Source organism: Phyllostomus discolor, chromosome 12, assembly GCF_004126475.2.
Source record: "Phyllostomus discolor isolate MPI-MPIP mPhyDis1 chromosome 12, mPhyDis1.pri.v3, whole genome shotgun sequence".
Lineage (NCBI taxonomy): Eukaryota > Metazoa > Chordata > Mammalia > Chiroptera > Phyllostomidae > Phyllostomus > Phyllostomus discolor.
The window spans coordinates 44,259,700-44,284,980 of NC_040914.2; the positions used below are offsets into that span (position 1 = coordinate 44,259,700).

At 66.7% G+C, this 25,281-nt stretch overlaps 1 protein-coding gene across 1 annotated transcript; it reads left to right on the forward strand.

Moving 5' to 3' along the window:
* On the forward strand, positions 1-23,316 carry TMC3 (transmembrane channel like 3). Its single transcript, XM_036013556.1, has 22 exons — positions 1-333; positions 1,465-1,596; positions 5,302-5,377; positions 7,222-7,303; positions 8,777-8,883; positions 9,699-9,797; positions 9,881-10,023; positions 10,618-10,765; positions 11,414-11,457; positions 12,063-12,210; positions 13,289-13,398; positions 13,794-13,872; positions 14,772-15,011; positions 15,629-15,757; positions 15,909-15,976; positions 16,616-16,744; positions 18,261-18,371; positions 19,025-19,150; positions 19,727-19,805; positions 20,947-20,989; positions 21,538-21,796; positions 22,443-23,316. Exons 1-22 carry the CDS (start codon positions 251-253, stop codon positions 23,302-23,304), a joined length of 3,297 nt encoding a protein of 1,098 aa, XP_035869449.1. The 5' UTR covers positions 1-250; the 3' UTR covers positions 23,305-23,316.
* Positions 23,317-25,281: the final 1,965 nt, after the last annotated feature.

Below are 25,281 nucleotides of genomic sequence, written 5' to 3' on the forward strand. Positions count from 1 at the left end.
AGCCAGTCACCGCTGCTGCCGCCACCTTCGCGTGCATATGCATGACTCGCGTTCATATTCATGATCGGCGTTCATATTCACGGCGGCCTTCCGGCTTCTCCCCTGCTCGGCTCCAGCCGCAGACACGGCCCTGCTTCCGAGACCCGGAGGGCAGGGCAGCAGCAGCCCCCGTCCAGAAGCCTCCTTCCTGCTCCGCCCCCCCCCCAGCGCCGTGCCCACGCCTAGTGACCGCCGGAACCCGCCGGCTCCCATGAAGCCCCCCAGGGCTTCGCAGCGCTACAGGAGCTCCCGGAGAAATGCCAGCCAGCTGCACCAGGAGTCCCTGCTGCTCGGGTGAGCGGGCCCTCCGGCCGTCCGCGCGGGGGCGGCCAGGGCAGGGGTGGGGAAGGGGAGCCGTGCCTGCATCCCACCAGGGGACCGGGTCCCCCCTGCTTGGCGGCCCTTCGGCGAGAACTCAGAAGCTCCTTCCCCCGGGTCCTTGCACGGCCGCGGTGGCCCCCTCTTCAGCAAGTGCACGGACGGAGGCAGCTCCCCCTGCTTTTTAACCGGGGGACCCGAGGCCAACAGTCTGTTCCCAGCCTGGCTCTTCTGCTGGCCAGACCCACAGACACGCTCCGTCTGCTTCTGTTAACTCAATCAGCCGTGTCCAGGGAGGGAAGCTGCGCTCTGTCTTCATAAACAGGGGGCGGGGGGGGGGGGTCTGCCGGGAAGGCTGCAGGCTGGCCACGGGGGGGGGGGGGGGGGGCCGTTCAGAGGCCCGGTGTGTTCGTAAAGGTGTGTGGAATCCCCTGTGAATCCAGAGACCCTGGGCGACACTCTCCTTTGAATGAGTGGGACAGTCTAAGTTAGAGAGAAACGGAGGAACCACGTTCTCTTCTGTTCTCTTGAAAGCACACCGTTGACCAGACAGCCAGGGCAGGACCCTCATGTGTCCCTCCGGAAAAGCTGCCTTAAGACCGACACATGGGTGGTTACTAGGAGTAAATACTGCTCCTTGTTGCAAAATTCCCCTGGAAACTAGCTGTTTCCCCACATATGTTGTTTCTCATTGTGAGGGACCGGCCCCGGTTATGTCGGGTTTCCAATAAGTGCCAGTGGGAGTGCAGGGCAGTGGGGGGCGGGGGGCCTCTGGGAGACAGAGTCCGGTTTCCGGTTTCACGCCCATGGTCTGGGGGCTTGGGGGTGAGGAGGAGTCCGGCCTCTAAGGTTAGCCGACCCCTTGGGGTCCCTGAACAACGCATGGTTCTGCCACTGAAGATGCCGCTTTGAGGAACTGTTACAAGCCCCTCCTCTCCTCACACGGCGTCTTCTGAAAATATCTCTTATCCTGAAAACCTCTTCTCTGCCTTGGACCCACCGCAGAACCAGACCCCAGTGAGCCATGCCCTCTCCTCCCCGGGCCCCGCCCCCACCGCACGTGTCCACTAACCGGGTTTCCTTCCGTGCCCCGTGCCCGGGCGGCAGCGGCAGTGCCGATGACGCCGGGGACAGCAGCGACCCGGAGCAGATCTTCCAGAGCATACAGTTCCAGAAAGACCTCATGGCCAGCATCCGCTGCCGGCCCTGGACCATGCGGCAGAAGCTGAGGGCGCTCAGGTGAGGCCCGCGCAGGGGCTGCCGGGGACCGCACGCCCACTCGCTTGAGTCCACGGAACCTCCCGCCCCGCCCTGGAAGTGGGCATGGACACCCGTGGGCCACAGAGTGGGGGGGTGCTGGGGACCCGACTGCAGCCGGTGCTTGGACGCGTGCGGCATCCGGCTGGGCCACGCCGGCCCCCCGGTCACGTCCTCGTCGTCTGTCCGGGCTGCCTGTGTGCGTTGGAGGGAGGCGTCTTGTTTTCTGTCTCCTTTCCGAGCACTGCATCCAGAGGCGAACGAAATAACCACGCTCACTAAGACAGGCGTGTGACCCACATGAAAATACACGCTAACTTCACCTGCTCGGTGAAATCCCCCTCGGGCAGGAAAGGTGTCCCTGGGAAGCCGGGTGGCTGTAACAGTGAGAGCCCCACTGGTGGGCGTGGGGGGGCTGTTGGGATCACAGTGGAGGGCTGAGATTGGAGGACAGGTTGCGTGAATCCGAACACGCTGCGACCAGTCACTAGCTGAGGGCTGTGGGCTCGTGGTCTCTCTGAGTGCCAGCTCCTTTCTCCTTTCAGTTGAAACAACGGGAGCAGTAGCCCCCGCCGCCTGCAGGGGGCGCTCCTGAAGGCTCAGCAGTCCGGGGCAGCCCTCCACGGACAGTGTGGGGGGGGGTGGGGGGTGGGAGGTGCGCTCAGGCTGAGTCCTTCGCACGCTGTGCAGGTCCAGGCCCCGAGAGCAGCTCAGGGCTTCGGCGAGAGGCAGCCCCGGGGCAGCGTGCGGCCTCGAGTGCGTGGTGGCCGCTGCTGGAGCGGGCGGTACCCGAGGACGATGGCGGGGCTCACAGTGCGGGAGCGAGCACTCTCCTCATTCAGTGTTGCCTTTGCCCGTGAGTGAGCGGCCGCTCCTGGAGAAACAGGCGCGCCACCTGCCCCCGGGGCCGTCTCAACACCGGCCAGCCCTCTCTCCCCGCCTCTGCCACGCGGCCAGGCCTGCCCTGGACTCCCACCCAGGCTCTGTCCTCCCCATCTGAGCAGGGGTGCAGCCGGCCGGGGTCGTGTCCGTGGTTTGCACGCTCAGAACTTCCCAGTCTGCCCCAGTGCCCGTCACCAGCTCAGCTCACTCCTCTCTCTCCCTCCCTCCCTTCCTCCCTCCCCCGCTCTCTCTCCCTCTCCCTCTCTCCCTCTCTCTTCTCTCTCTTCTCTCTCTCTCTCTCTCTCTCTCTCCCTCTCTCTCTCCCTCTTCCTCTCTCTCCCTCTCTCCCTCTCTCTTCTCTCTCTTCTCTCTCTCTCTCTCTCTCTCTCCCCCTCTCTCTCTCTCTGAGTGCGGGCGGTGTTTTCAGATGAGAAGGCCGGTGATCGGAGGTGTTCGAGGCTCACCCCAGGGCACACAACCTCTGAGGGCCGGGCCTGCGGCTCAGACCTGGGGGTCCCGGGTCCCTGCCCAGCGCTCTGTCCCGTTGCACCCCAGCAGAGTGAGCGAGGGAGCAGCTCACCTCTCAGAGCAGTGGCGTGCTACCAGAATTCTGAGAACCCCTCCGCAGTGCTGACAGTGGCGGGTTATCTGAACAGCAGGAGGCTGAGCCTTTGCGCTCTGCGGGCACACCAGAGTGACGGACTCGCCGTCAGAGCCTTTGGGAAGCAGGAGAGCAGGGCAGGCCGTCCCAGCCGAGGCCTGGCTGCGGTGCTCAGCCAGCCCCCACCCTCTGTCACACCTCCCCCACCTGCCCTCACGCTCTCTGAGAGCATCTCGCCCCCCGAGCACCTGCTCCCTCACCCTTGTCCCCCACGTGTCCCCTCTGTCTCCCTGACGAGCTGCCGGAGCATCGCCCTCCTAACCGCTCTGGCCGGGGCTCCTCCCGGCGCCTCTGGAGATGGGCCGGAGCCCTGAACCCAGGACCGCTTGGGGACCAGGGGTGGGAGGGGCGGTCTGCACAGACGGAAGCGGGAGCTCTAGCTCTGGGGGGCGGTACAGTGCGTGTGTCTGGGCCTCTCAGGAAGCCGGTGGGCAGCGCCGTGGGCATGGACCTTGGTGTGGGGCTCACGGGTCGGGCCAGGCCGGGCCCCCCCTGCTGCCGCAGTCCCCGGCTCAGTCCCCGGTCCTGGCTCTCGCTGCACCCTTGCACTCCCTCCCGGCTGTGGCCGCTCCAGGGCCCCTGTGAGGGGGCGGGCTCTGCGAGGCCCCCACAGTCCATCGTGCCTGACCCCAGCCCAGGCGCAGGGAACCGGGATGAGTGACCGTGCGGCTGGGAGGGCCTCTGTCTTCCAGACGCAGTGCGGTTGGGCCCCGTTTGGAGGAGACCATCCTGTCTGTGGACGGGGGGTCTGCTGGTTCCTCGTCCCTCTCAGGGGAGGCCTCGGACCAGGGGGCGTTGCCAGGAGCTGCCTGGGACAGACGGGCGGGAACCACCTGGTGCGGAACCTGGGGGACGGACAGGCAGGAGGACTCACACGGAGGTCGTCACCTCCGATAGCGAGCACCGCCTCCGCGTCGTGTCCCAGGAGGTCGCCCGGGCAGTGGCGTCCGGCTCTAAGGGTCTTCGGTGTCCGGTCGGTCCGGGGGCAGTGACCTGTGTCCTGGGACCCGTTGTTCTCTCAGGGGCGGTTGCACCGTCCAGCGCAGTGAATCCCACCCCTGTCCGAGGGTCCGCCGTTTCCCCGAGGCACCGGCCGGCTCACCGGCGGGGTCTGGTCTGTCCGGGGGGCGGGGCTTCCTGGGGGCTGGGGCGGGTTGCTTGTGGGGGCGTGCACACAGCTCCGGCTCCCGAGAGTCCCGCAGGCGCCGCCCTCTCCTTGAAGCAGGTTCCCTGAGCTCAGGTGTGACTCTCTCTGTCAGAGCACTGACTGCGGGAGGCGGGGTGCGGGGCTCACGTGGAGGGGCCGAGGCGCTGGTGCCGGCCAGCAGGGTGCCCAGCGGAGGGTGCCTGCCGGCATCCGGAGGGAGGGAAGGGCTGGAAGGGATTCGCAGCGGGGTGGTGACGGCCACAGGGCGGGGGGTGGCGGGGGGAGAAGGGGGAGAAGGGGGAGAAGGGAGGGTAAACGGGGAGGGAGGAGACCTGACCTGGGGGTGGGCACTCAGTACAAGACACGGGTGGTGAAGCCTATGTAATTTCATGAACCGGTGACACCCCAAAACAGTCCGTAAAAATACATTCAGGAAATGTTGTTGTAACTGATTTGGGTATTAATCATTTTGCATGAATTACTTCATTGAAATGGTAAAGGAAATTCGTTTTCCCAGTCTCGTTAAGAAATGATGAGTGTACCTCGCTGTATAAGGCTAAGGCCTACAGCGAGATGCTTTGGTTTGACGATACACAGTGATCGTCAGGGTGGGGTCCGCTAACACCCATCACCTCCTGCTGACCCACGAGAAGTTTTCCTTTTGATGAGAACTCCCGGATTCCCTCTCCTGCACACCGTTCAGCCGGGTGAACTGCAGCCCCTGGGCCGCACCTGGCGTCCCCAGCCCTGGCTTTACAATGGAAAGTCCGCACCTGTGACCACACCCCTCCACGCCCCGCTGTGGTCACCTCTGCTGACCCCGAGTCTGATCCCTGAGAAGGTCCCCAAAGACCCGGTGAGGGATTGGCAGGACGCCACCTTCCCCGGGATCCGTCCTGTGTGGCCGGGCCACCTGTACCTGTTGGACACTCACACCTGTTGTGACGGTTGTCAGGGCTGTGAGACTGTGCTCACTGTCGGGTCTGTCTCCTCTCAGGCGGGCGAAGGAGATCGTGCTGAGGTTTGAAGGGAGGCTGACCAGGACCCGGGGCTACCAGGCCGCAGGGGCAGAGGTAAGGAGCGCCCTCGGGGCCCGCCTCCCGCGGCCTCGGCAGGTGGCACCTGCGCTGGCACCTGGGCCCGAGCACCTGCATGACCCCACACCTGGACCTTAGTCCCAGATGCCGTCTCGTGCCGGCTGTGTGACCCTGGGCGAGCCTGTGCCCAGAGGCGGGCCCCTTCCACCGAGAGGATGAGCTCCCGCCCTCTGGACTCAGCCCCGCCCTCTGGACTCAGCCCCGCCCACATGTGCAGGCTGTCATCTCTCTTGCCACAAGGGGGCGCAGCCTCATCTCTCTCGCCACAAGGGGGCGCAGCCCCGCCCCAGCACTCAGTTCTCAAGGTAGTGCTGACGGGCTGGTGTCTGGTTTTTCCCGTGCAGTTACTTAAAACTAAACTTCAGTGTCTGTTGACCTGCTGATAAAAACATTCCACAGTTTTCATAACTGTCTAAAAAGTCATATCTCCCTCTGGGACTCCCTCTTTCTCCACGGAGTGAGTATCTTTTTAAAAGTCTCCCGTTTCAGCCGTTCCCTACTGAATGTGTAATTTCACATCAGACTGATCATGGGACACCGGCATCCAGGCTTCTTTCCTCACCGACCGCCCTCACGAGGGGCTTCCCGCGCTGCTGCTGCTACTGCTGCTGCGTGGTTTTTCTCTGCACGTCGGTGATGCCTTTGCCGCGGAGCTCGGTGCAGATCTTGAGAGAAGCGTGGTGTTGGTCCCCACGCTCTCCCAACCAGACCAGCGTGAGGGCGGGGGCCATGGCTCTCCCCACGGAGTCTGGGCCGGGTCCCCAGCGAGCAGCCCTGGAGGCGGTGGCCGTGCCAGGCCGGTCTGCCTGCAGAGGCTGTGCCGCCGTGGTGGGCTCCGTGGTGAGGTTCCCACACGGTTCTACAGTTAAAATGCACTGCCAGCACCAGGGACCAAGTTCTGAATTCTTTTTCTTGCAAAACGAGGAAACCAAATCCCCCCAAAAAGAAAGTAACTTTTTTCGGGGGGGGGGGGGGAGAGGAACAGCATAGAATAGGGGCGGAGCCCGGGCTCAGTCTCAGGTCTCGGAGCTGCCGCCCGAGTGCGTCTCACACTCGGACCTGAAGGTGGCCCTGAGCCTCCAGTGCCCCGACCCAGACCCTCCCCCGAGGGCGTGTGAGCACCGCTCCCGGGGCACCAGGACAGGGGACGGGGGGTGGGGGGAAGGGGGAAGGCTGGTCCCTCTCTGGGCCGCAGCAGACAGCTCGGGAGCAGTGGGAAGCAGGACCAGGGGGCGTGAGCGACCCGTGAGAGGGGCCGGGAGCGGCTGCCGGGGCGCAGGCAGGCGGGCAGGCTGTGTCTGCGGGCGGAGGAGCCATGTGCAGACGGTCGGGTATCGGGCCGGCGGCTGCACGGGACTGGGACTGGGTCTGGGGTCAGGAGCGGAGGAGGGGCTCCCCCAAATGTGGACACAGCTCAGAGTTCCACGCAGCAGCAGCAACCGCTGTGCCGGCCTCAGCAGACACGGGCGGGGCCAGAGCAGCACCGTGGTGCGTGTCTGTCCGTGCTGGCTCCGCCCAGTCACTCAGCGCGCTGGGGTCACTCTGTGGCCCTTCCTGCTGCAGTGCGGTCCTGTGCGGGCCGTGCGCTGATGTGGCGTTGCTGGGGAAGGGGCCGGAGTCAGGGCGCAAGGTCAGGGCGCAGGGCCTGCTGCATGCTCCTTGGGGAGGACAGCCGACCCTTGAACTTGCAGCAGCTGTGGCGTAATCGTGGGTCCTGACTGCAGGCATCACCCGTGTGTCTGCGAGCACCTCCCCCGAGTGGGGCCGGGGCCCAGAGTCGTTGCCCGGACGCAGCCCCTCTGTCCCTGCCCCTCCCCCAGCTCTGGCGGAAGTTCGCGCGTCTGGCCTGTAACTTCGCAGCGATCTTCATTCCCTGGGAGACGAGGATCAAGAAGATCGAGAGTGAGTCGGCCCGGGCGGAGGGGGCGAGGCGGGGCGGGCAGGCTATGAGGACGGGGCTTGGCCCCGTGGTGCCAACCCGGGCTGGACATGGGACGGGGGTGGGAGACACGGTGTCCACCCCCCCCCCATGGAGGGCCCATGTCCCACCGCAACTCTGCCGTCCTCTGTTGGGGCGTCCGTTAGTGCAAACCCGGAGGGTCGAGGGAGGAGCTGTGTTGCTGAATACGGGAGTAATATGGGCCATTCCAAAATGAAAACAGAACTTTGCATTGTCATGGGTTTTGCCCCCTCCTGCGGGGGATTCCCCTCGGCCTACATTGTCCCACGTGGTCCCCCCGCCTCTTTGGGGTGGCGGCTGCCGGAGGGGTGTTCGAGCCCAGCCTGAGTTCACAGTGGGGCCAGCCTGGGCTGCCACGCGCCCCTGAGGGCCAGGGGAAGGGACATGCGGCTGGGAGCACCCCGTCCTCAGCCCCCCCGCTCCCCTGAGGTAGGAGCACTCCCGGGGGGGTCGGTGTGGCCCTGGTCCTGACCCCCCCTCGGCTCTGCCTTCCAGACACCTGACCTCACCCTGCGACCTCCCTGCCTTGGGGAAGGTCAGGCAGGTTCGCACCCGCCAGGCAGCGCGGGATACATTCAACTTGGGAAAATCCATTTGAGGAGACAATAGAATGGATTTTTATTCATTTACATAGAGGAGTGTGGCTGCCCGTAAGAAACCAGCGTGTGACATGTGGACACCGTAACGCGCTCCCGTGGGGGGGCGCTGGGGGCACCACCAGCGTGGGGAGAGCTAGTTGTGGGAGCGGCTGTGATGAAGGGGAGTGGGGCACTCGGGGGAGGGGGCGTTGTTCCGAGTTGTCCTGCTCCCCGGGCTGAGCGGGAACCGGGTTTGACAACAGTTCAGGGCGGGAAGAGTCTGCCTGCTCCTGGACGCCGCCAGAACAGTGCCCCCACCCCCGCCCGACCCCTCTGTGCCCCTGGTCTCCTCCACAGAAAGTGGTTTTTACTGTAGAACAAGGGGCAGTGCATAGAGGAGTCGTGAGGGGACTTCCCGTAACCTCTTCACCCTCGTGTGGCCATTGAGGGAATTACTCATCGTGACATTGAGGAAAAGGAATCCTTGGAAAAACCCTTGAGGTCCCCAAAACTAGGTAAAACAAAGATGCATGAAATCCTCAAAAGCTGCTGGTGTTTCTGAGTGTCCACGGAATGTGGGTTTGATGAACGTGTCTTAGGTGAGTGTGTGTCGTTGGGGAGACTGTCTAGTGAGGGGTTTTCCCGCACACGCACAACTGGTAGGTGTTAAGGGGCATCTCAACCGATCGTGTCCACAACCGTGTCGGGGGCGCCGTGGTTGGGGCGGTGCCGGTGATTTTAGTGAGAGACATCGCCGAGTTGCTAATCCGAGGGGAACTCCTCGTCCCCCCCGGGGCGTCTCCTGGGACCTGTGCTCCCTCCCCCGTCCTTCCCCAGGTCACTTCGGGTCCGGGGTCGCCTCCTACTTCATCTTCCTGAGGTGGCTGTTCGGGATCAACGTGGCGCTCGCGGTCATGACAGGGGCTTTCATTGTCGTCCCGGAGGTGAGGGCCGTCCGGCCAATCCCACGTCTTGAAATCAGGAAACAGGAATCCTTAGACTAATCCCTGACATTCTCGAAATGCCCAATGCAAAAGATACACAGCGTGTCTGTTTTAGAGAAAAAGGTGCAGCTTGTTAAAAAGGCTGTCGGGGCACTGCCTTCCCGCGGCCTCTGTCCAGCCCCCAACCCCGGGGAAGGTCTCCCTGGGGCCGAGCCCAGCGCCCGCTGGCTCTTCAAGGGCTGGGGCATTGGTGCCCTGGGCATCTGGCCTCACCCCCGCCGGGTGGTGCCCAGCGGCTGGGACCCCACCCACACCAAGTGGGCGGGGCCTCTGTCCCAGCACAGTTTGACGGGCAGACTCTGAAACTCCTTGCCGTGCGGTTGTGTGTTGGAAAACACTGTTCTGTTTTGTTTTGTTTTTGTTTCAACCACTTAAAAAAACAGAAGCTGTTCTCAGCTCACAGGTCAGACAAAAGGAGGTGACAGGCTGGATTTGGCCTGTGGGCCAGTGTGCGGACACCTGTTAAAGTAAAATCTGTTTCTCAGCAAAACCTTATATCCAGAAAGTAGACGGGGGTGGGGAAAGTAAGGGGGGTCGTTTCCTAAGCCCCTGGAGACGTGCGGCGGCCTCCACGGTCCACCCACAGAAGCCACCTCCCGCGGCGGGGGGTGAGGGGTGGGGGAGGGGGAGGACGCAGGCAGGCCCTGGTCGGGCAGGAAGGAAACCTGGCCCCTGGGACTGACTCTCCGTCGGCGAGGACGGGGTAGGAGTCCGCCCCGGGGACACCCCCACGCCGCCCTCTCCTCTCCCCGCAGCTCGTCGCGGGCCAGCCCTTCGGGAGCACGGCCAGCAAGAGCATCCCCGCGGCGCAGGCGGCGTCCGCCCACGACCTGGACACCGTCTGGTCCCTGGGGGTGAGGCTGGGCGTGGCCGCCCGCGTGTCCGGAGGGGGGAGGGGGGAGGGAGGGCGCCAGGCCTGACGCCGGTGTCCCCGCAGGGCTACCTCCAGTACTCGGTCCTCTTCTACGGCTACTACGGCCGCGCGCGCCGCATCGGGAGAGCGGGCTACCGGCTGCCCCTGGCCTACTTCCTGGTGGGCGTGGCCGTGTTCGCGTACAGCTTCGTCACGCTCTTGAAAAGGTGCGGCCGCCCGGCGTCTCAAAACGCGTGTCCAGTAGGACACGTGCGATCTCGTCCAGTCTCCCCCATGAAGTACGGGCGCCCCCGCGCCCACCGTGCCGACGGACCGGGGCGGAGGCCCTGAGCGCGCTTGGCCCGGCGCTCGCTGGACGCCGCTGCTCGGTGCCAGGCCCCCGGCTGGCTCTGGGGGGACCGAGCCGTGGGCCTCGCCGCTTGTGTGATTGCGGACAGTGGAGGGGCAGTGCCGCCCTCCGTGGGCAGGGGCTCCCCGGAGACCGATTAGCCCAAAGGAAAGCGTTTTATCGCACACGCACACACCGCTGCACGGGGGGTGGGCTGGGCTGGACCCCGGGGCCCACACACTTCAGTGACCTCCTGGCCACCGCCGTGGGGGGACCTTTTGTCCGATGGCGTCCACCCAGCCACAGGCCGTTTCCAGTTCCACGTCCACACTGAGCAGAGGGGACGCAGGTGGGGTGAACCGGCCGGTGCTCCGGCTCACGCGGAGGCTCGGCGGGGACGGCGGCAACCCCGGGTGGGGAGCCTGGTCCGGACACCGTCCTCACGCGGCCCGCCGCGGGCCCGCTCTTGCAGGATGGCGAAGAACTCCCGCACGAGCCTGGCCAGCGCCTCCAGCGAGAACTACACCTTCTGCTGGCGGGTGTTCTGCGCCTGGGACTTCCTCATCGGGAACCCGGAGGCCGCGGAGAGCAAGGCCGCTGCCATCGTGAACAGCATCAGGGTGAGCGGGCCCTGCCGGCAGCCGGGGGTGGGGGTGGGGCGGGCGGCGGGGGGTGTGGCTCCAAGTCCAGACCACAAGCTCCGCTGGGACTGCAGCTCAGACCAGGGCAGCCAGAGGGAGAGACATGCCCCGACCCGCCCACCATCCAGCCCGCCCGGGGAGAGCACGTCGGACCTTCTCTCTGATTTTTAATGTCATCTTCCCCAAGTTGCAGTTCGCACTTTTTTGAAGACTCGCATCGTGGAATCGCTGCCGTGTCGCGTGTAGAAAGCTTGTCAATGAGTAAACACACATGGGGCCATAATGTTTGCCCGTGAACCTAGAAAGTCAGCACAGTTTTCAAGCCCTCGGGGGCTGGGCCCCATGGAGCCGACAGGCGGTTCAACGCCGTCCCCTTCCGAGAGAAAAGTGTTTCAGACCATTTCAGATTTCTGCGTCATCCATTCCTCCGTCTCTCCTCTTCCCAATCTCCAGTCTCCTTTTTCACTCACTTATCGTCCAAAGCACTGGTACCCACAGCGTCTCACAGTGACGTTGAGACTGTGGAGTCGTGATGGGAGACAGTGGACAGGTCACACCTGGTCGTGACACACGCCCGGCGGAGGTTTACTGCCACTGCCGGTGACGCCGCGTGTGTCCTTCCTGCAGGAGGCCATCCTGGAGGAGCAGGAGAAGAAGAAGAGCAAGAACCTGTACGTGCCAGGGCTCTGCGAGCTGGGCGTGCGGTCGGGCTGGTTTAATCCAGTTTACTCTGGTGCAGAAACTGCCAGGCGCCCTGTCTTCCTTCCTCACCCCGTCGGGCACCCCTTCTTTCCCCTGGGAACCCCTCCCCCGGGAACGTGATGTGCGGGGACCCCGTCGTCGTCCGAACCAGTGCTTGGGAGGGGTCCTTCCTCCCTGGGCCCGGCCATGGGGGACAGCTTTGAAGCCAACCAGCTTACTGTCCTTGCATGGGGATCAGGGGAAAGGTGTTTTTAGCGCCGGGGTCTAGTTCGCTAAATGAAGCAAAGACTTGTTGTGTTCAGTAATGTTCCTGGGATACAATAGTATCCAGTTTTTGTTGACGAACTTACCAAGGTGACGGACTTCTCAGGCCTGAAGCTCTCCAGGTCTCGAGGGCCACCTCGGTGAGGGCGGGGCCATTCAGCTGGATGACTGAGGTCCCGGAGGGTCTGTCCCCGAGAAGGAGCACTGTCCCCAGGACCCGTGTGTCCCCAAACGCTGTCCCCACGCGGCCTTGGCCCTGGTGCATGTGCCGTCCACACATCTGCTGTCTGCTGTCTGCCTCCCCCCCCAGAGCGGTGACCATCTGCCTGAGGGTCGTGGCCAACATCCTGGTGCTGCTCTCGCTGGCCGGGAGCATCTACCTCATCTACTTCGTGGTGGACCGGTCCCAGCGGCTAGAGCAGTCCAAGCGGGAGCTGACGCTCTGGGAGAAGAACGAGGTACCGTGGGAGTGGCCACCCCACCCCTCATTCCCCCGGCGTTTCTTGGGGGGTGAGGGGAGACTCTGCAGGGGGGGCGGGTGGGGAGGGGTCTCGGTCCCCTCCAGAGCAGGGGCCGTGCGGCAGCCCCGGGCTCAGCCGGGAAGAGAGCTCACGTGCAGAAACTGCGTCGGGCACCTGCACGTTCTCTACCGTGGAATCCCTTGCCTGGGCTCCGCGTCTCTCACGTGGCGTTTCCCCACCGACGCGTTCCCAGAACCTGACCCCACCGCAGACTGGCTGCGTGGGGTTCCGGCGCGAGTGCCCCCGGTGAGCCAGCTCCGGGCCCGCAGCTGCCGCGGCAGCCCCACGCAGGGCAGAGCCTCCTGCCCAGCCCCACACCAGCAGCTTCAGGAAGATAAAAAAAACATCTTTCCCCCCCCATCACCGTGGAGACAGTCGCCCCGAGGACGGCTGCGAACAGCTCTGTCGCTCTCAGCGTCTGCGGCCGCGCTGCTGCCCCGGGAGCTCGGTTCCGTGTGGCAGCGGGAAAGGCGGAAACGGCTCCTGTATGGCCCGGGGACCTCACCGGCGCCGGCAGGGGGCTGGCGCGTGGGCGTCAGCAGGCGGCGTGGGGGTGAGGCGGTCCCACCGGTGCCCCCTCGGTGCTCGGTAGTTTTTCTCACGGTCTGAGGCCACACTGGGTGGTCCCCGCCTCACCTCCGCCCATCCCGTGTCACCCAGGTGGGTCACGTGGATGTGGGCGCACGTGTGTGCAGAGAGGAGTTTCTGGAAGAAAAACCCAGAGCTGCTCGTTGCGCTCACGCCGCCCCGCACCTGCTGCCCCTCCTGCTCCGGTTGCCGCGAGTGCGGACGGACCGGCGCAGGCCTGGCCTCCGACTCCACCCTTCCTCGCCTGCCCCAATCCGCTCTGCTCCACTGCGGCGGGGAGGGGGCAGCAGGAAAGTCAGCCGCCAGGAGCCGGCAGCGGTGGCAGCGGACGGCGCGCAGGGGTGTGCTGCGGCGGAGGAGGCCCCCTGGCGGAGTAAGCCCGGGACAGGGGGGCCCTCGGGGCCTCACGGGCGCCCTCTCTCGGCAGGTGAGCGTGGTGGTCTCCCTGGTGACCATGCTCGCGCCGTCCGCCTTCGACCTCATCGCAGCCCTGGAGACCTACCACCCGAGGACCACGCTGCGCTTCCAGCTGGCCAGGTGCTCTGCGGGCCCCGCGGGAGACGCCTCGGGGCTGGTCCCCTCACTGCCCCACGACGGGAGGCCAGGCTCCTTGGAGCCAGGGGTTGGTTCATTGTCCCCGAAACTCGGCACAGAGCCGCCCCTGTGGGCGCATCGCAAGGCGAGCAGGGGCCGTGGGCGAGGCCTCGCTCTCATGCTGCTCCGGCCGTGTGTGTGTGTGTGTGTGCACGTGTGTGTGGGGAGCCCAGCAGCGCGGGCTGGGGCGCAGCCACCTGGGGAGGCGGGCGCCCCGGCCCCCGAGCCCTCAGCAGAAGGAGCAGGGTGGAGGCTGTGTCTTTTTAATGCACCCAGGGCGGCAGCCACTCCACGGTGGCTGGTCTGGACCCACCGGCGGCCGCCGTCTTGTCCCGCAGGGTCCTGGTGCTCTACCTGGGGAACCTCTACAGCCTGATCATCGCGCTGCTGGACAAGGTCAACAGCATGAGCACCGAGGTGAGCGCCCGCCCGCCGCCACACACACAGGCGGACACACAGACCTGCGTGGGCTCAGACGGACACGCACACACAGAGAGACAGACACCCAGACAGACACACAGATGTGTGCACAGACACCCGTGCAGGACAGACAGACACCCACCGGGGCGGTGGTCACTGTCGACGTCACTGCCGGAGTTCACTCTCCTTGTATCACACTGAAGACTGAGCAGGCCGCGGCCTCCTGGGGGCAGGAGAAAAGTCAGCCCCGCCCTCAGGGCGAACAGACCGAGGCCGGGTGCGTGGAGAGGAAGTGGCCGCTCCAGGGTGAGCGCGCACGTGGGTCTCCAGCCTGCAGCTGCCCCTCTGCTGTCCGCTGCCCTGAGCTCCGCCAGCAGAGGCTGTGGCTCGCCGCCGATCGCAGGCTGCAGCTCCAAGAACGGGGCGGAGTGGGGGGTGGAAGAGCGCCCCCCAGCACTGAGCGCCCGGGTGCGTGAGGGGGAAGCGGGACAGTGACGGCGGGGCGTCCAGGCTGGGACATGGTGGAGACGGGCCCTGGCCTGCCCTGCCCCTCCCCGGCCTCGGGGCCTCGGACGGGACTGTAGCCGGTGGAGGGGAGTCCCCGTGCGTGCTCACCGGCACTGGGAGGGTGCGGAGACACAGCGAGTCCCACCCAGAACCGTCTCAGATGGCCGCTCAGAACCGCTCGATACCGTGCCTGCCCACTCCGCGTGTGCCATGACCAGGGCAGGTCTAGCGTGGCGGCCTCCTGCCCAGCTAGAGAGACGGAGGTGGAGGCAGAGGGACGGAGGTCCGGAGAGGGACTGTCCCTGAGCAGGGCAGTGATGTCCTTGTGCCCTTGGCGGGCATGAACATAGGGACAACCTTCCCCCCTCCCTCCTCCCCTCCCTCCCCAGGGAGCTGCTGCCAGAAATACCACCAGCCGCTGGCCGGACGCCACCGCCGTCTCTGCCACCAGGACGCCCCCTGCAGGGGAGAAGTGGTCCACGCCAGGGCCGGCGCCAGGGCTCGGGAGAAATAGCACGTGGCCCTCGGCCAGCATCCCGGCTCCCGCCTGGGCACTCCCGGTGGCCAACCAGACCACCGCCGACACCCCGGGGCCACAGGACCAGTGCTGGGAGACCTATGTCGGGCAGGTGCTGGAGCCCCTCCTCCGTGCGAGGCCTCACGCCCATGTCCCCCCCCCCACTCCTGCGGCCCTCCCCCGGGTCGCTGTCCCTCGTAAATAGGGACGGGCAGTGGGGCCCACCGGTGGCATCGCGCCCTCTGGGTCTCCGCGGTGATGACAACAACCATCAGAGATCCAGGCCAGGTTGCCTGTGGGCGGGGCCCTGTGCTGAGTGCTTGGGCCTCACGAGAGCCCTGCTGTCACCATCGTGATGGGCGCAGATGTGGAAACTGAGGCACAGGAGGTTCGGTGGCTTGTCCGAGGACGCAGAGAGGAGAGGCCCGACCCAGGCCCCGGCCCCGAGCTCTGCCCCAGCCCCGTCGTCCACACACTGTTTCACGCGGAACCCCCACCCTGAGCCCCTGAGCCCTGAGCCCCATGCCCTGGTGAGCACTCTGCCACCGAGACCCACAGACCTCAGGCTCCTCCTGCCTCCACGCCACGCCGGCCATGGGCGTCAGAACTCCGAGGAGCCCGTGCTCTCGGGGCCCCACTGTGTGCCAGGAGTGAACAGCAGGGCCTGAAGGGAGTGGGGGGCGGGGGGTAGGGCCGGGCGTGGTGACCCCGAGGACCCCTGCGTTGCAGGAGATGCTGAAGCTGTCCGTCATCGACATGCTCTTCACCGTGGCCAGCGTCCTGCTCATCGACTTCTTCCGGGGCCTCTTCGTGCGGTACCTCAGCGACTACTGCTGCTGGGACCTGGAGCGAGAGTTCGTGAGTGCGGGGCTGCGTCTCCCGGGGCAGCGCGCGTGTGTGGCCAGACCCGGCCTGTTCCGCCTGGGCGTCTGGCCTGGGGAGCAAAGAGCGGAGAGCCCCCTTCGCGGCACGGTGACGGGCCACCAGCGTGTGTGTGCTTCCCTCGCAGCCGGAATACGGGGAGTTCAAGATCGCGGAGAACGTGCTGCACCTGGTCTACAACCAGGGGATGATCTGGTGGGTGCCGCAGCCCCTCCTCCCCGCCTCTGCTCGCAGCTCCTGGGGGCGGGGCTCCCGCTGAGTCTGACGCGCAATGAACGCGGTTCCCTGGGGCAGCCCAGTGCTCGCCCGCGGGCCGGCCCTTCCCTCCCCTCCCCTCCCACACGTCTCTGGCTCTGGACGGTGCAGGGTCGTCCGAGGGTCACCCGAAGGTCACCCGCCCCTTTATGCACAGGGAAGTCCCCTCATTTCCCAGCCCCACCTTCCGTGTCTGCAGACTTTGGGCAGTTACCTCTCCTTTCGTGACTGCCAAATATGAAATGGGGCGAAACGCGTGAGGCCGAGCGGGGAATGTGTCACAAGGCAGCCCTCAGCTGGGGCCAGCGGAGAGCTGGCCCCCAGCGGCAGTAGTGTGTTCTTCCCCTCGTCGCCAGGAGAGGGCGCTCCCTTCCGCACTAAGTGCGGAGAGGAAGACCAAGAGGGTGTTTTCCAGTTGGGCGGCTGCTCTCCTGCAGAAGGGGGCGGGTTCGGGGCTCAGACCCTCGTTGGGGGGGGGGGCTCCCCCGGTTCGTTAGGCCCAGGGTGTAGGCCCCCGGGTCTCAGGGCCACGGCGGACCGCAGAGAAGGCGCCCTCACCGGCTCCCCTCTGGGTCCCAGGATGGGGTCCTTCTTCTCCCCGTGCCTCCCGGCCTTCAACGTCCTCAAGCTGGTCGGGCTCATGTACCTGAGGAGCTGGGCGGTGCTCACCTGCAACGTGCCCCACCAGCAGGTGTTCCGGGCGTCCAGGTGAGCAGGGCCACCTCCGTGTCGCCCAGGGAACCGGCCTCGGGCTGGGCGTTTCCCGGTGCACCTCCCCCGGGGGGGCGGTCCTGGGGCCCCGCCCACCCCCGCAGGCTCTGAGGGCGCAGTAACCCCGGGGTGCAGCGACCCCATCGGAAGTGCGCGCTCTCGGGGGCCCGCGCACTGTGACGCAGCTGGGGGGGAGCGCCGGAGTGGGACGCACCCGGATCGGGAACCACAGGGCCGCGCCGAGAGGCCGTGGCCCTGGGTGCGGGCACCGCCGACCCCGCAGCGCCCTGGTTCCGCCGGGGCTCCCCGTCCGGGGGCGGGGTCGCACACGCAGCCGCGCCTGGTGTCTGGCCTGTCCCCCTCGTGTCTCTGAGGACAGGACCCGGGTCTTCATCATCCGGGCCCAGGGCGGGCGCGGGGGTGGGTCCCAGCTCCTGGCTGCGTGAACAGCGCCCCCTGGGCCTGCTGCTGGGCGCCTTTGGCGGGGAGACACCCAGGCGAGCAACAGCTGGGGCGTGGGGTGTGCGCTTGTTCACACTCAGCCCTGCCGCAACTCAAGGTTTCCTGCGTAGTCCCGCCCCGGACCCTCCCGCGGCGTTCTGGGAGGGGCCCAGGTGTCCCACCACCCAGGCAACGCTTGCTTTTCTCCGGTGGCTTTTCATCTTGAGGAACTCAGAACACGTTTTGATTCATTAATTCGAGCTCATCAAACTCATTTATTTTATTTTGACATGATCATTGTCATGTGGGTCTCTCTGGGTGAGTTCCGCACGTTTTGACCGTGACAGAGTGAGATGTGTGTAGTACGTGTGGTGCGTGGTACAGATGGGTGGGTACAGGTGTGTGTGTGTGTGTGTGTGTGTGGGAGACGTGGGTAGACCCAGGAGAGAGAGAGAGAGAGGCTGCATACGTCAGCACTCACCGGCTGCTGTGTTCTGTGTGCTCTGACATTTCTCCCCCCGGTCCACCCCGGGGCGTTACAGACAGAGGCGGAGAGAGCTAGCAGGGGCCCCCAGGGACAGACACTCACACCTCCCGCAGACCCGGGCACCCGCTCGGGCCCGGGGGCCTCATCGGGCAGGACCCTTCCCCCGAGCAGCCGGGAGCGGGCGGGGCGGGAGGTGAGGGTCAGGAGTCACAAGGAAAGGAGCCCAGCCGTCCTGAGACAGGAGCAGTGAGCTCAAGATGTGGACGGGGCAGGGAGCTCTTAGGTGAGGACCCAGGCGGGGGAGCAGAGGTTCTGAGGGTTTTCCGTGAATGAAGCTCATCAGGTGACGGCCAGGGGTCTGCCTCTTCTCTGGTTCCAGGTGGGCAGGTGCCCAGCAGACGTGCGGGGACCGGGCCAGTTGGGCTGGGCGACCTGGGACCCTCTGACTGACCCCCTCCTGGACGGCAGGGGCGGAGGCCGCCTCTGTTGGCGAGCGGGCCGGTCTCCGCACCTGCGCTCCAGGTGAGGGTCGCTGGCGCCGGGCCTCTCTCTGGAGCTCAGCGCCCGGCTGCCGGCGTCTTGCAGGTCCAACAACTTCTACCTGGCCACGCTGCTGTTCATGCTCTTCCTCTGCATGCTGCCCACCGTGTTCGCCGTGGTCCGGTACAGGCCGTCCGCGCACTGCGGGCCCTTCAGGCGAGTGCGCACGCCCACCCTGCGTGGGGCCGCCCTCCCGTGCGTGTGCAGAGCAGGTCAGCCGCAGGGGCCCCCCAGGCCGGTGGGCTCCTGGGGGGCAGGCTGCCCCCCGCTGTGCCCGTCTCCGTGCCCCTCTCAAAGAGGCCCAGCCCCTTCAGAGCCGGAAAGGACGGCAGCCTCGCTCCGGTGCTAGGAGGAGCTTCTCCCGGCCCAGCCCCCACTCCCAGCACACGGAAGGCTTGTGCTGGGTGACTGTCCTCCTCCTCCTTCCGCACTGTCCCGCGTTGGGGCGGACACCCCTGGGGTTAACTCCACTGAGCACGCAGCCCGTTTCGATCTGTTTACAGACCATTCACAGTCCATGTTCATGTGCGCTATGGGAAGACACGCACACCCTGTGACCTCTGACCCCCCTTCAGCACTGCTGGGTGTCAGCCGGGTGACCCCGTGGGCCACTACCGGGGGGGGGCTGCCTGTCGCTGATGTCCGGGCGTGCACCCCGCTGTGTGACCCACTCCAGGGAGTGCACGCCGCCAACCAGGAACCGTGGTTCTCCCTCCCTCCCTCCCTCCCTCTCCCTCCCTCTCCCCCTCCCTCCCTCTCTCCCTCTCTCTCTCTCTCTCTCTCTCTCTCTCTCTCGTGCGCGCTCGCAGTGGGCAAGACAAGATTTACGACATCGTGTCCGAAACCATCGAGAAGGACTTCCCCGCGTGGTTCAGCGCTGCGGTCGGGCACGTCAGCAGCCCCGTGGTGATCCTGCCGGCCGTGCTGCTGCTCTTGTGAGTGCCGCGCACGCCCCCGCCAGCCCCAGGGGGATACTGCATGTTTGGCCAACCAGGGAGCACTGCCCCCCAGCAGCTGCACGAGATCAGGGAGTCTGTGCGGGTCACTCAGGGGCCCGAGGGCCTGAGCAGGGACGGCGGACAGGCAGGGGCTGCAGCACGACCGGTGTCATTCTCGTTGCCCCGTCCCCCGGAAGTCCAGGGGTCCAGGGGTGCCCCTCGCCGTGCAGCTGAGCAGCTTCCGCCTGCTGCGGGTTCAGGGACGCGGTGCTCCTAGCCCAGCAGACCGGAAACGCCTCTCCCCTCTCCATGCCTCCCTCCCCACCGTGACCGTGCAGGGTCCCAGGTGGGGGCAAGGCCGGGGGGTGTGCTGTGAAAAGCACGGCAAGGAAAGGGAGGCAGCCCCGTCCCCGTGCCCATGGGCAGAGAACTGCTGAGACCTCCTGTCCTCGGGGGAGGGGGCGGGGGCCGGCCCCCGTGCAGCCGGGGGTCCTCTGTGTCCGGCCACCCAGCCGAGCGGGGAGCGTGACGGGCGGCCGAGCTGCGCTGAGCACCCTGTCCGTTCCACCCTAGCATGCTCATCTACTACCTGCAGAGCATCGCACGGTCCCTGAAGCTCAGCAACCACCAGCTCAAGATGCAGATCCGGAACGCAAGTATCGCGTCTCGGCTGTGGGGGGGCGGGTGGGTGTGTGTGTGTGTGTGTGTGTGCACGCCGGCCACATGCCAGGCCCCACCAGCAGGGGGCACTAGTGAGGTCTCACGTGTTCAAATCACAGGACTCGCGCCACCTGGTAGGGTGCAAGGCCACGCCTGCTCCCTCCCGGGTCCCCCTGAGTCATTTCTAAGGACCCCCAGGTGCAGGGGTGGGTGGCGCCCCCATCCCGGGCACGAGGCTGCCTGTGCCCTGTGACGCCCAAGCACGTCAGCCCCACTGCAGCCGAGCCGGCCCTCCGAGTGTGGGCTCTCCCGGGGGCCGTGCTGCACTCAGGGCGGTGGGGGGGGGGGGGGCAGGGACAGGGCCCCAGCGGCGACGCTTGGGACCAGGGACCACCCTTTTCACATCGTCCATGCCAGTGGTCCTCACCCTGTCTCCCCTCTGGGTCCCCGACCTTCACTGTTAGAACAGTCAGAGGGGGCCCAGACCCTCCCCCCAAGCCTCCACAGTCGCCCCTCCTCCCGGCCCCCCTTCCCCCCCCTCCGCCCCGGGGCCAGCACCAGGGCGAGGAAGGCTCGGACCCTCGAGGTCACACCCAGCCTCCCAAGTGGTGCTGGGAACTCGGCCCCCACCGAGGCTGCCTCGCTGGCTTCACGCCGCCCCAGACCCCCGCGCCAGAGACTGCCACTCCTTTAGCCTTGAAAAGAAAACGTCTCCCGCGAGTACCAGTTTGTGCGGAGGAAGGCCAGTTCATTCCAGAAGGACTTACAGAGGAAGGGCATCTGGGGCGGCAGGGGGCGCCCTTGTGAAAAGACGTGACTCCTCCCGTGCTGTCACTCCACACTATGTCACCAGTGTCTCGGGCCGGGCCAGTCCCCACCGGGAGAATTGCGGGTGGGCTGCCCGGTGGCGGGAAATAAAACTTTTGGGGGACAAAGCTCGCAGGGGGCCGGGTTCCTGCGCTCAGCTCCCAGCCTGGAGCCTGGGCATGCTGTCCCGGGGCGGGGCTGGGCGAGTGCGGCGGTCCTGGCCGAGGGGGTGCGCAGTGCCGCCCGCGCCACCTCCCCCGAGGACCGTATTTGTCAGCGCTTCCCGCCACCCACGAACACACGCGTGATTGCCGTTCACGTTCTAGGCGCGGTCCGAAGAGAAGAGGAAGGTCGCCCAGAAGGTGGGAGGTGAGCTCACACGGACACACGTGGTGACCGGCCCCGCGGCGGCCGGGCGTGTAGAGACAGAACAGCGTGAGGCGCCGGCAGAGGCTCCCCACAGACCCCGGCGTCACGGTTGTGGGGGCGCAGTGGGGTGGTCCTGTGCCCCCTTTCCAGTCCGGGCCACGTGGTTTTTCCCAGAATGCCTTGTGACCTGTTTCCAGAAACCCGTAACAGCCACAGACGCTTTATTTCTGCATCGTACGTTTCTCTGTTTCTGGGGAGAACCAGACCCCGGCCCCGGGGAACCACTGCTCTGCCTCTTGGGGCTCCCGGTGGCGCGCCTGCAAAGCCTGGGGTCCGCCCGGTCCCCCCCCCCCCCCCCCCGGCAGCTCCTTCCCACCCCACCCCCACCCCGCCCCACCCTGCTCCGCTGTCTGTGCCTTCGGAGGTGTTCGCTGCCCGGGTTCCGTGTGCCCGCGGCGCCGGCCCCTGGCCGTAGAGCCAGGAGTCGGAACTCGCGCGCCCCCGCAGCTCGGCAGCCCGGCCTCTCACAGCGCTCCCTCCGCCCGCAGCCCGCATCCAGACCCCGGGGGGGAGCGCCAGGAGGCCTGCAAAGGACAGTGACCTCGGCAGCCAGCTGTCCCTGGCTCGCTCGGTGACGCCGCAGAACGACGGCCACGTGCTCGGTTTCGACTCGTGGAGCAGCAGGAGTGGCCGGGTGGAGACGCTGGCCCCGCCCACGCCCCAGAGTCCCGGGCCGTGGCCCGGCAGCCCCCGCTCGCCCCCTGCTGGCGTCTGCAGGAGCGGCGGGCCAGCACGCGGCCCCCGCAGGTGAGTGGGTCTGCAGGGCAGTGGGCCCCTGCCTCCTGGGAGGGGCCTGGTCGCTGGCCTGGTCCACAGTTGTGGGCCCGGCACCTCGTCTGCCAGACCCTGCGTGCTGCCCGGGGCCTGCTGCCGAGAGAGAGAGAGAGAGAGAGAGAGAGAGCGCGAGCGAGCTCCTCCAGGAACTCGCGGGGCATGGGGTGGTCTCCGTGTGACGCAGTGACAGCAGTGCAGATAAAACACGGCGGGGGCGGGGGACAGGGGGCGGGGGGAGGTGTTGAAACGCAGTGACGGAGGCCATGAAGAACCTGAAATCGTGCCGTTCGCGACCGGAGCTGCACGTACCCGAGGGGCCTTGGCGAGGAGGAGGAGGAGGGTGCCACGAGCCCTAGCAGGCTCTGGGGCAGACCTTCGCGAGGCTGCACAGCTGTGTGGCCGGGGCGTGAGGAGCGCGCCCGTAACACGTGCCCCGCGGATGCCAGTGCCACTGTGCGCTCCTAGGGCACGTTAGCAAAGCCCCCGGTGCCCTCCCTGGAGTCTCGTGGGGCCCCTGGCCTCGGAGGGCTCTGAGCCGTGGCCGCAGAGAGGAGACCGGTCCAGGCCGGTCCGGGAACCCCAGACGTGCGGCCCGCGGGCACCCTGTAACACGTGTGTGACCGCCTCTGTCTCACAGGCACCCACTAGGTCCACGTGCGGGCCCGGGAGACCGGCCCCAGAGCAGACCCCGCCCCCCGGTGACGTTTGCACAGCGCGTCGAGGACGTTCACGCGGAGCCTCTTCTGGGAAAAGACTCCGCGGGCGTCGGCCCTCGTCTCCGCGGACCAGGGGGCTCGGCCTTGGTGCCGGGTGCTCCCAGGCCCCTCACCCCCAGGTGCTATCTCCTCAATGAGCGCGCCTCCCACAGGACCCACCCCGGACTCTGGCCCGAAGGACACTTCCGGGCAGATGCCGCGGGGGACGGTGCGGAGATGTGCGCCAGGAGCGTGCGGCCCTGCGCCGCGTCCTGGGCCCCCCCGCGGGCTCGCCCTCCGCAGCCGCGTGAGGACGCGGAGACTCGGAGGGGAGAGCTGAGCCGTCCGCCTGCGCACCCGCGCTCCCTGGCCGACCTGCGCGGGGCTCCTCACTTCCACACCGGTGACGGGGCGGGGGGCCAGACCCCGGCTCCCGAGCCCTGGGGACGGGGGCACCCCGCGCCCTGGGAGGACGGTCTTGATGGTCCCCTTGTCGGGCCCGCGCGCCTGCAGAGGAAGCCGCGCCCCGGGCGTTGCCCACGCCCGCTGCGCCCTGGGAGGCCCCGGGTCAGGCCCAGGTTCGAGCCGCCCCTCACAGACTCCGACTCCGCGTCGGCGGCGTCCAGCAGCGACCCGCAGAGCAGCAGCACCGACCAGTACCTGCAGGTGTCCCGCCGACACGGCGCCGCGTCCCCGAGGCGGGCGGGCCGCGTCGGCCGCAGGAAGGCCGAGCCGAGGCGGGAGCTGGTCGTGGGCCTGAACGACCTGGTCTGTTCCCGTGTCTGACAGGCGCTGCCGGCCGGGGGGGGGCTCGTGCCCCAGGGCGGGTCTGACGGCGCGCACCCCCTTGTGGCGAGAGAGACACGAGTGTGCGGGGGGGGGGGGGGGGCGTCCGCAACGTGGGGCGCGTCCAGGAGCCGGCTGTTACACAGCAGCCGCACACGAGGGGCTGCCCACGGGCGTCTCCTGGATCCAGCACCTCCCGCAGGCCTTTGCCTCGACCCTGGTGACCACCGTCACCAAGACAACGCTGTCGCTCCCACTGCGGGCCATCTCCCCTCTCGGGGCTGCACCCTGTTCGGTGTCATCGTGGGGGCTTGGGCGGCAGTGTGCGCTCCATCCCACTCCTGTTTCCATGACGCCCCGTCACTCCAAACTGTGCCTTCGCAGTTTCCGCCTCCTCCACCTGGCTGTGAGGGCCTCGGGGACAGGAATCATGTTTATTTCTTTGTCACAGACAAATCAAAAATACTGTGGAATGTCCTTTTGTGATAGAGGTGTCCCCGGGAGTTCCACGACGGGTGTCCCCTCCCCCACACGCTTGGTCTGGGGCTGTGACGTGGGGCTCTCGGGGACACTGGAACGCACTGGGAAGCTGGGCCCCGTCCCAGCCCGCAGATGCGCCGTCTGTGCGAGGCGGGGAGGTCGCCAGGGGCGCCCTGCACACACAGGGTGACAAGCGCGCAACACCTTCCAGGCTGCAGCACAGCTCACGGGACACTCCGGCTCGTAGGGACGGTGTGAAGGCCGGGCACCAGCGCCCGTGCTAGCAGCGGCCCCACCCCCGCAGCACTCCCAGGAGTGCGGCGCGCGTCCATGCAGTCCGTGGTCCGCGTAGTGACGTGTAGACGTGCGTGAATGTGCACGCATCGGCATTTGTGACCAGCGTCCGTGCTTCACCCGAGTGAGTGCCGTCCGACCGCAGGCACTGGGCGCACGGCCACGTCTGCGGGTCTGGCGGGGGCATGCGCAGACCCGGCCCCCTCGCTGCTCCCGCAACGTGGCCCGGCACCATGGGAATGAAGCGCGCGGTGTCCATCCGCTCGCTGACGGCACCGAAGTCACTGCCACCGCGTAGCCCCCCGTGGTGCGGCTCTGAGTCTCCTCCACGTGGATTCTGGTCCTGCGCCAGCACCGGGGAAGCGGGTGCTGGTTCTCCCAGGGCAGAAACCCCCTGGGCCCTGGGCGGCGACGTGTCCGGGCTCACCACCCGCCCCTGTCGGACTCCCGGGGGCCAGACCCGGGCGCAGACTCCCTGCAGGTGGCGGACTCTCTTTTCGCGCAGCCTCGCCGGCCCGGGACGGTGCCCCGCCTGCTCAGTGTTGCCAGCCCAGTGGGGAAAACGCTTTCCAGGCTACCGGCGCTGACGCGCATTTCTCGGACCCGCACCAGGCTCAACGTCGCCTCGGTCCCCGGCAGCCCTCTTCTGAGTGGCGGCAAGAGGAAGGGGCACGCCCGGGCTGTCCCAATGCCTTTGCGTAACTGTGGTTTCACCCCGTTCCTCTGGCTTGCTGCCGAGGCCGGGGGAGGGGTGGGGAGGTGACTCAGCGCCGCCGAGGACCGGGCTGTGCGGTTGGAAATCCTCCTAAAAACACCTGCAGAGCAGACTCCTCCGGGGTCTGGGAGCTCGTCCCAGGTCCACCCACCGGCTGTACCGGGTGCACTCCTCTTGATTAGAGCGGTCTGGCAGCCAGCCTGGCGACCCGAGGGTGGCTCCCTCCGCCCCGAGCGTGTGAACGGCGGCGAGTTCGGAGAGGGGTGTCTTTGTCGCGTCTCAGAGAGGAACTTCCCTGGGCCCAGCAGGAGCCCTGTTGACAGTTCGTGTGTGTGTGTGTGTGTGTGTGTGTGTGCGCGCGCGCGCGCGCGTGTCCCGGTGGTGGATTGCTTTCTGTTTGACTTCTCCGCTCTTTGCCCGTGCTGTGGGACACACCGCGTCTCCGTAGAGGAGGTGAAGGGTAGGAGCAAACAGGTGAAACAAGGTGG

Bases quoted from the DNA above. Each gene is read 5' to 3' on its own strand.
- TMC3 (XM_036013556.1), top strand. From the start codon at position 251: ATGAAGCCCCCCAGGGCTTCGCAGCGCTACAGGAGCTCCCGGAGAAAT. The intron at 15,758-15,908 runs GTGAGTGCGGGG...CTTCCCTCGCAG, and splicing joins GGGACCTGGAGCGAGAGTTC to CCGGAATACGGGGAGTTCAA. The intron at 15,977-16,615 runs GTGGGTGCCGCA...TCTGGGTCCCAG, and splicing joins TACAACCAGGGGATGATCTG to GATGGGGTCCTTCTTCTCCC.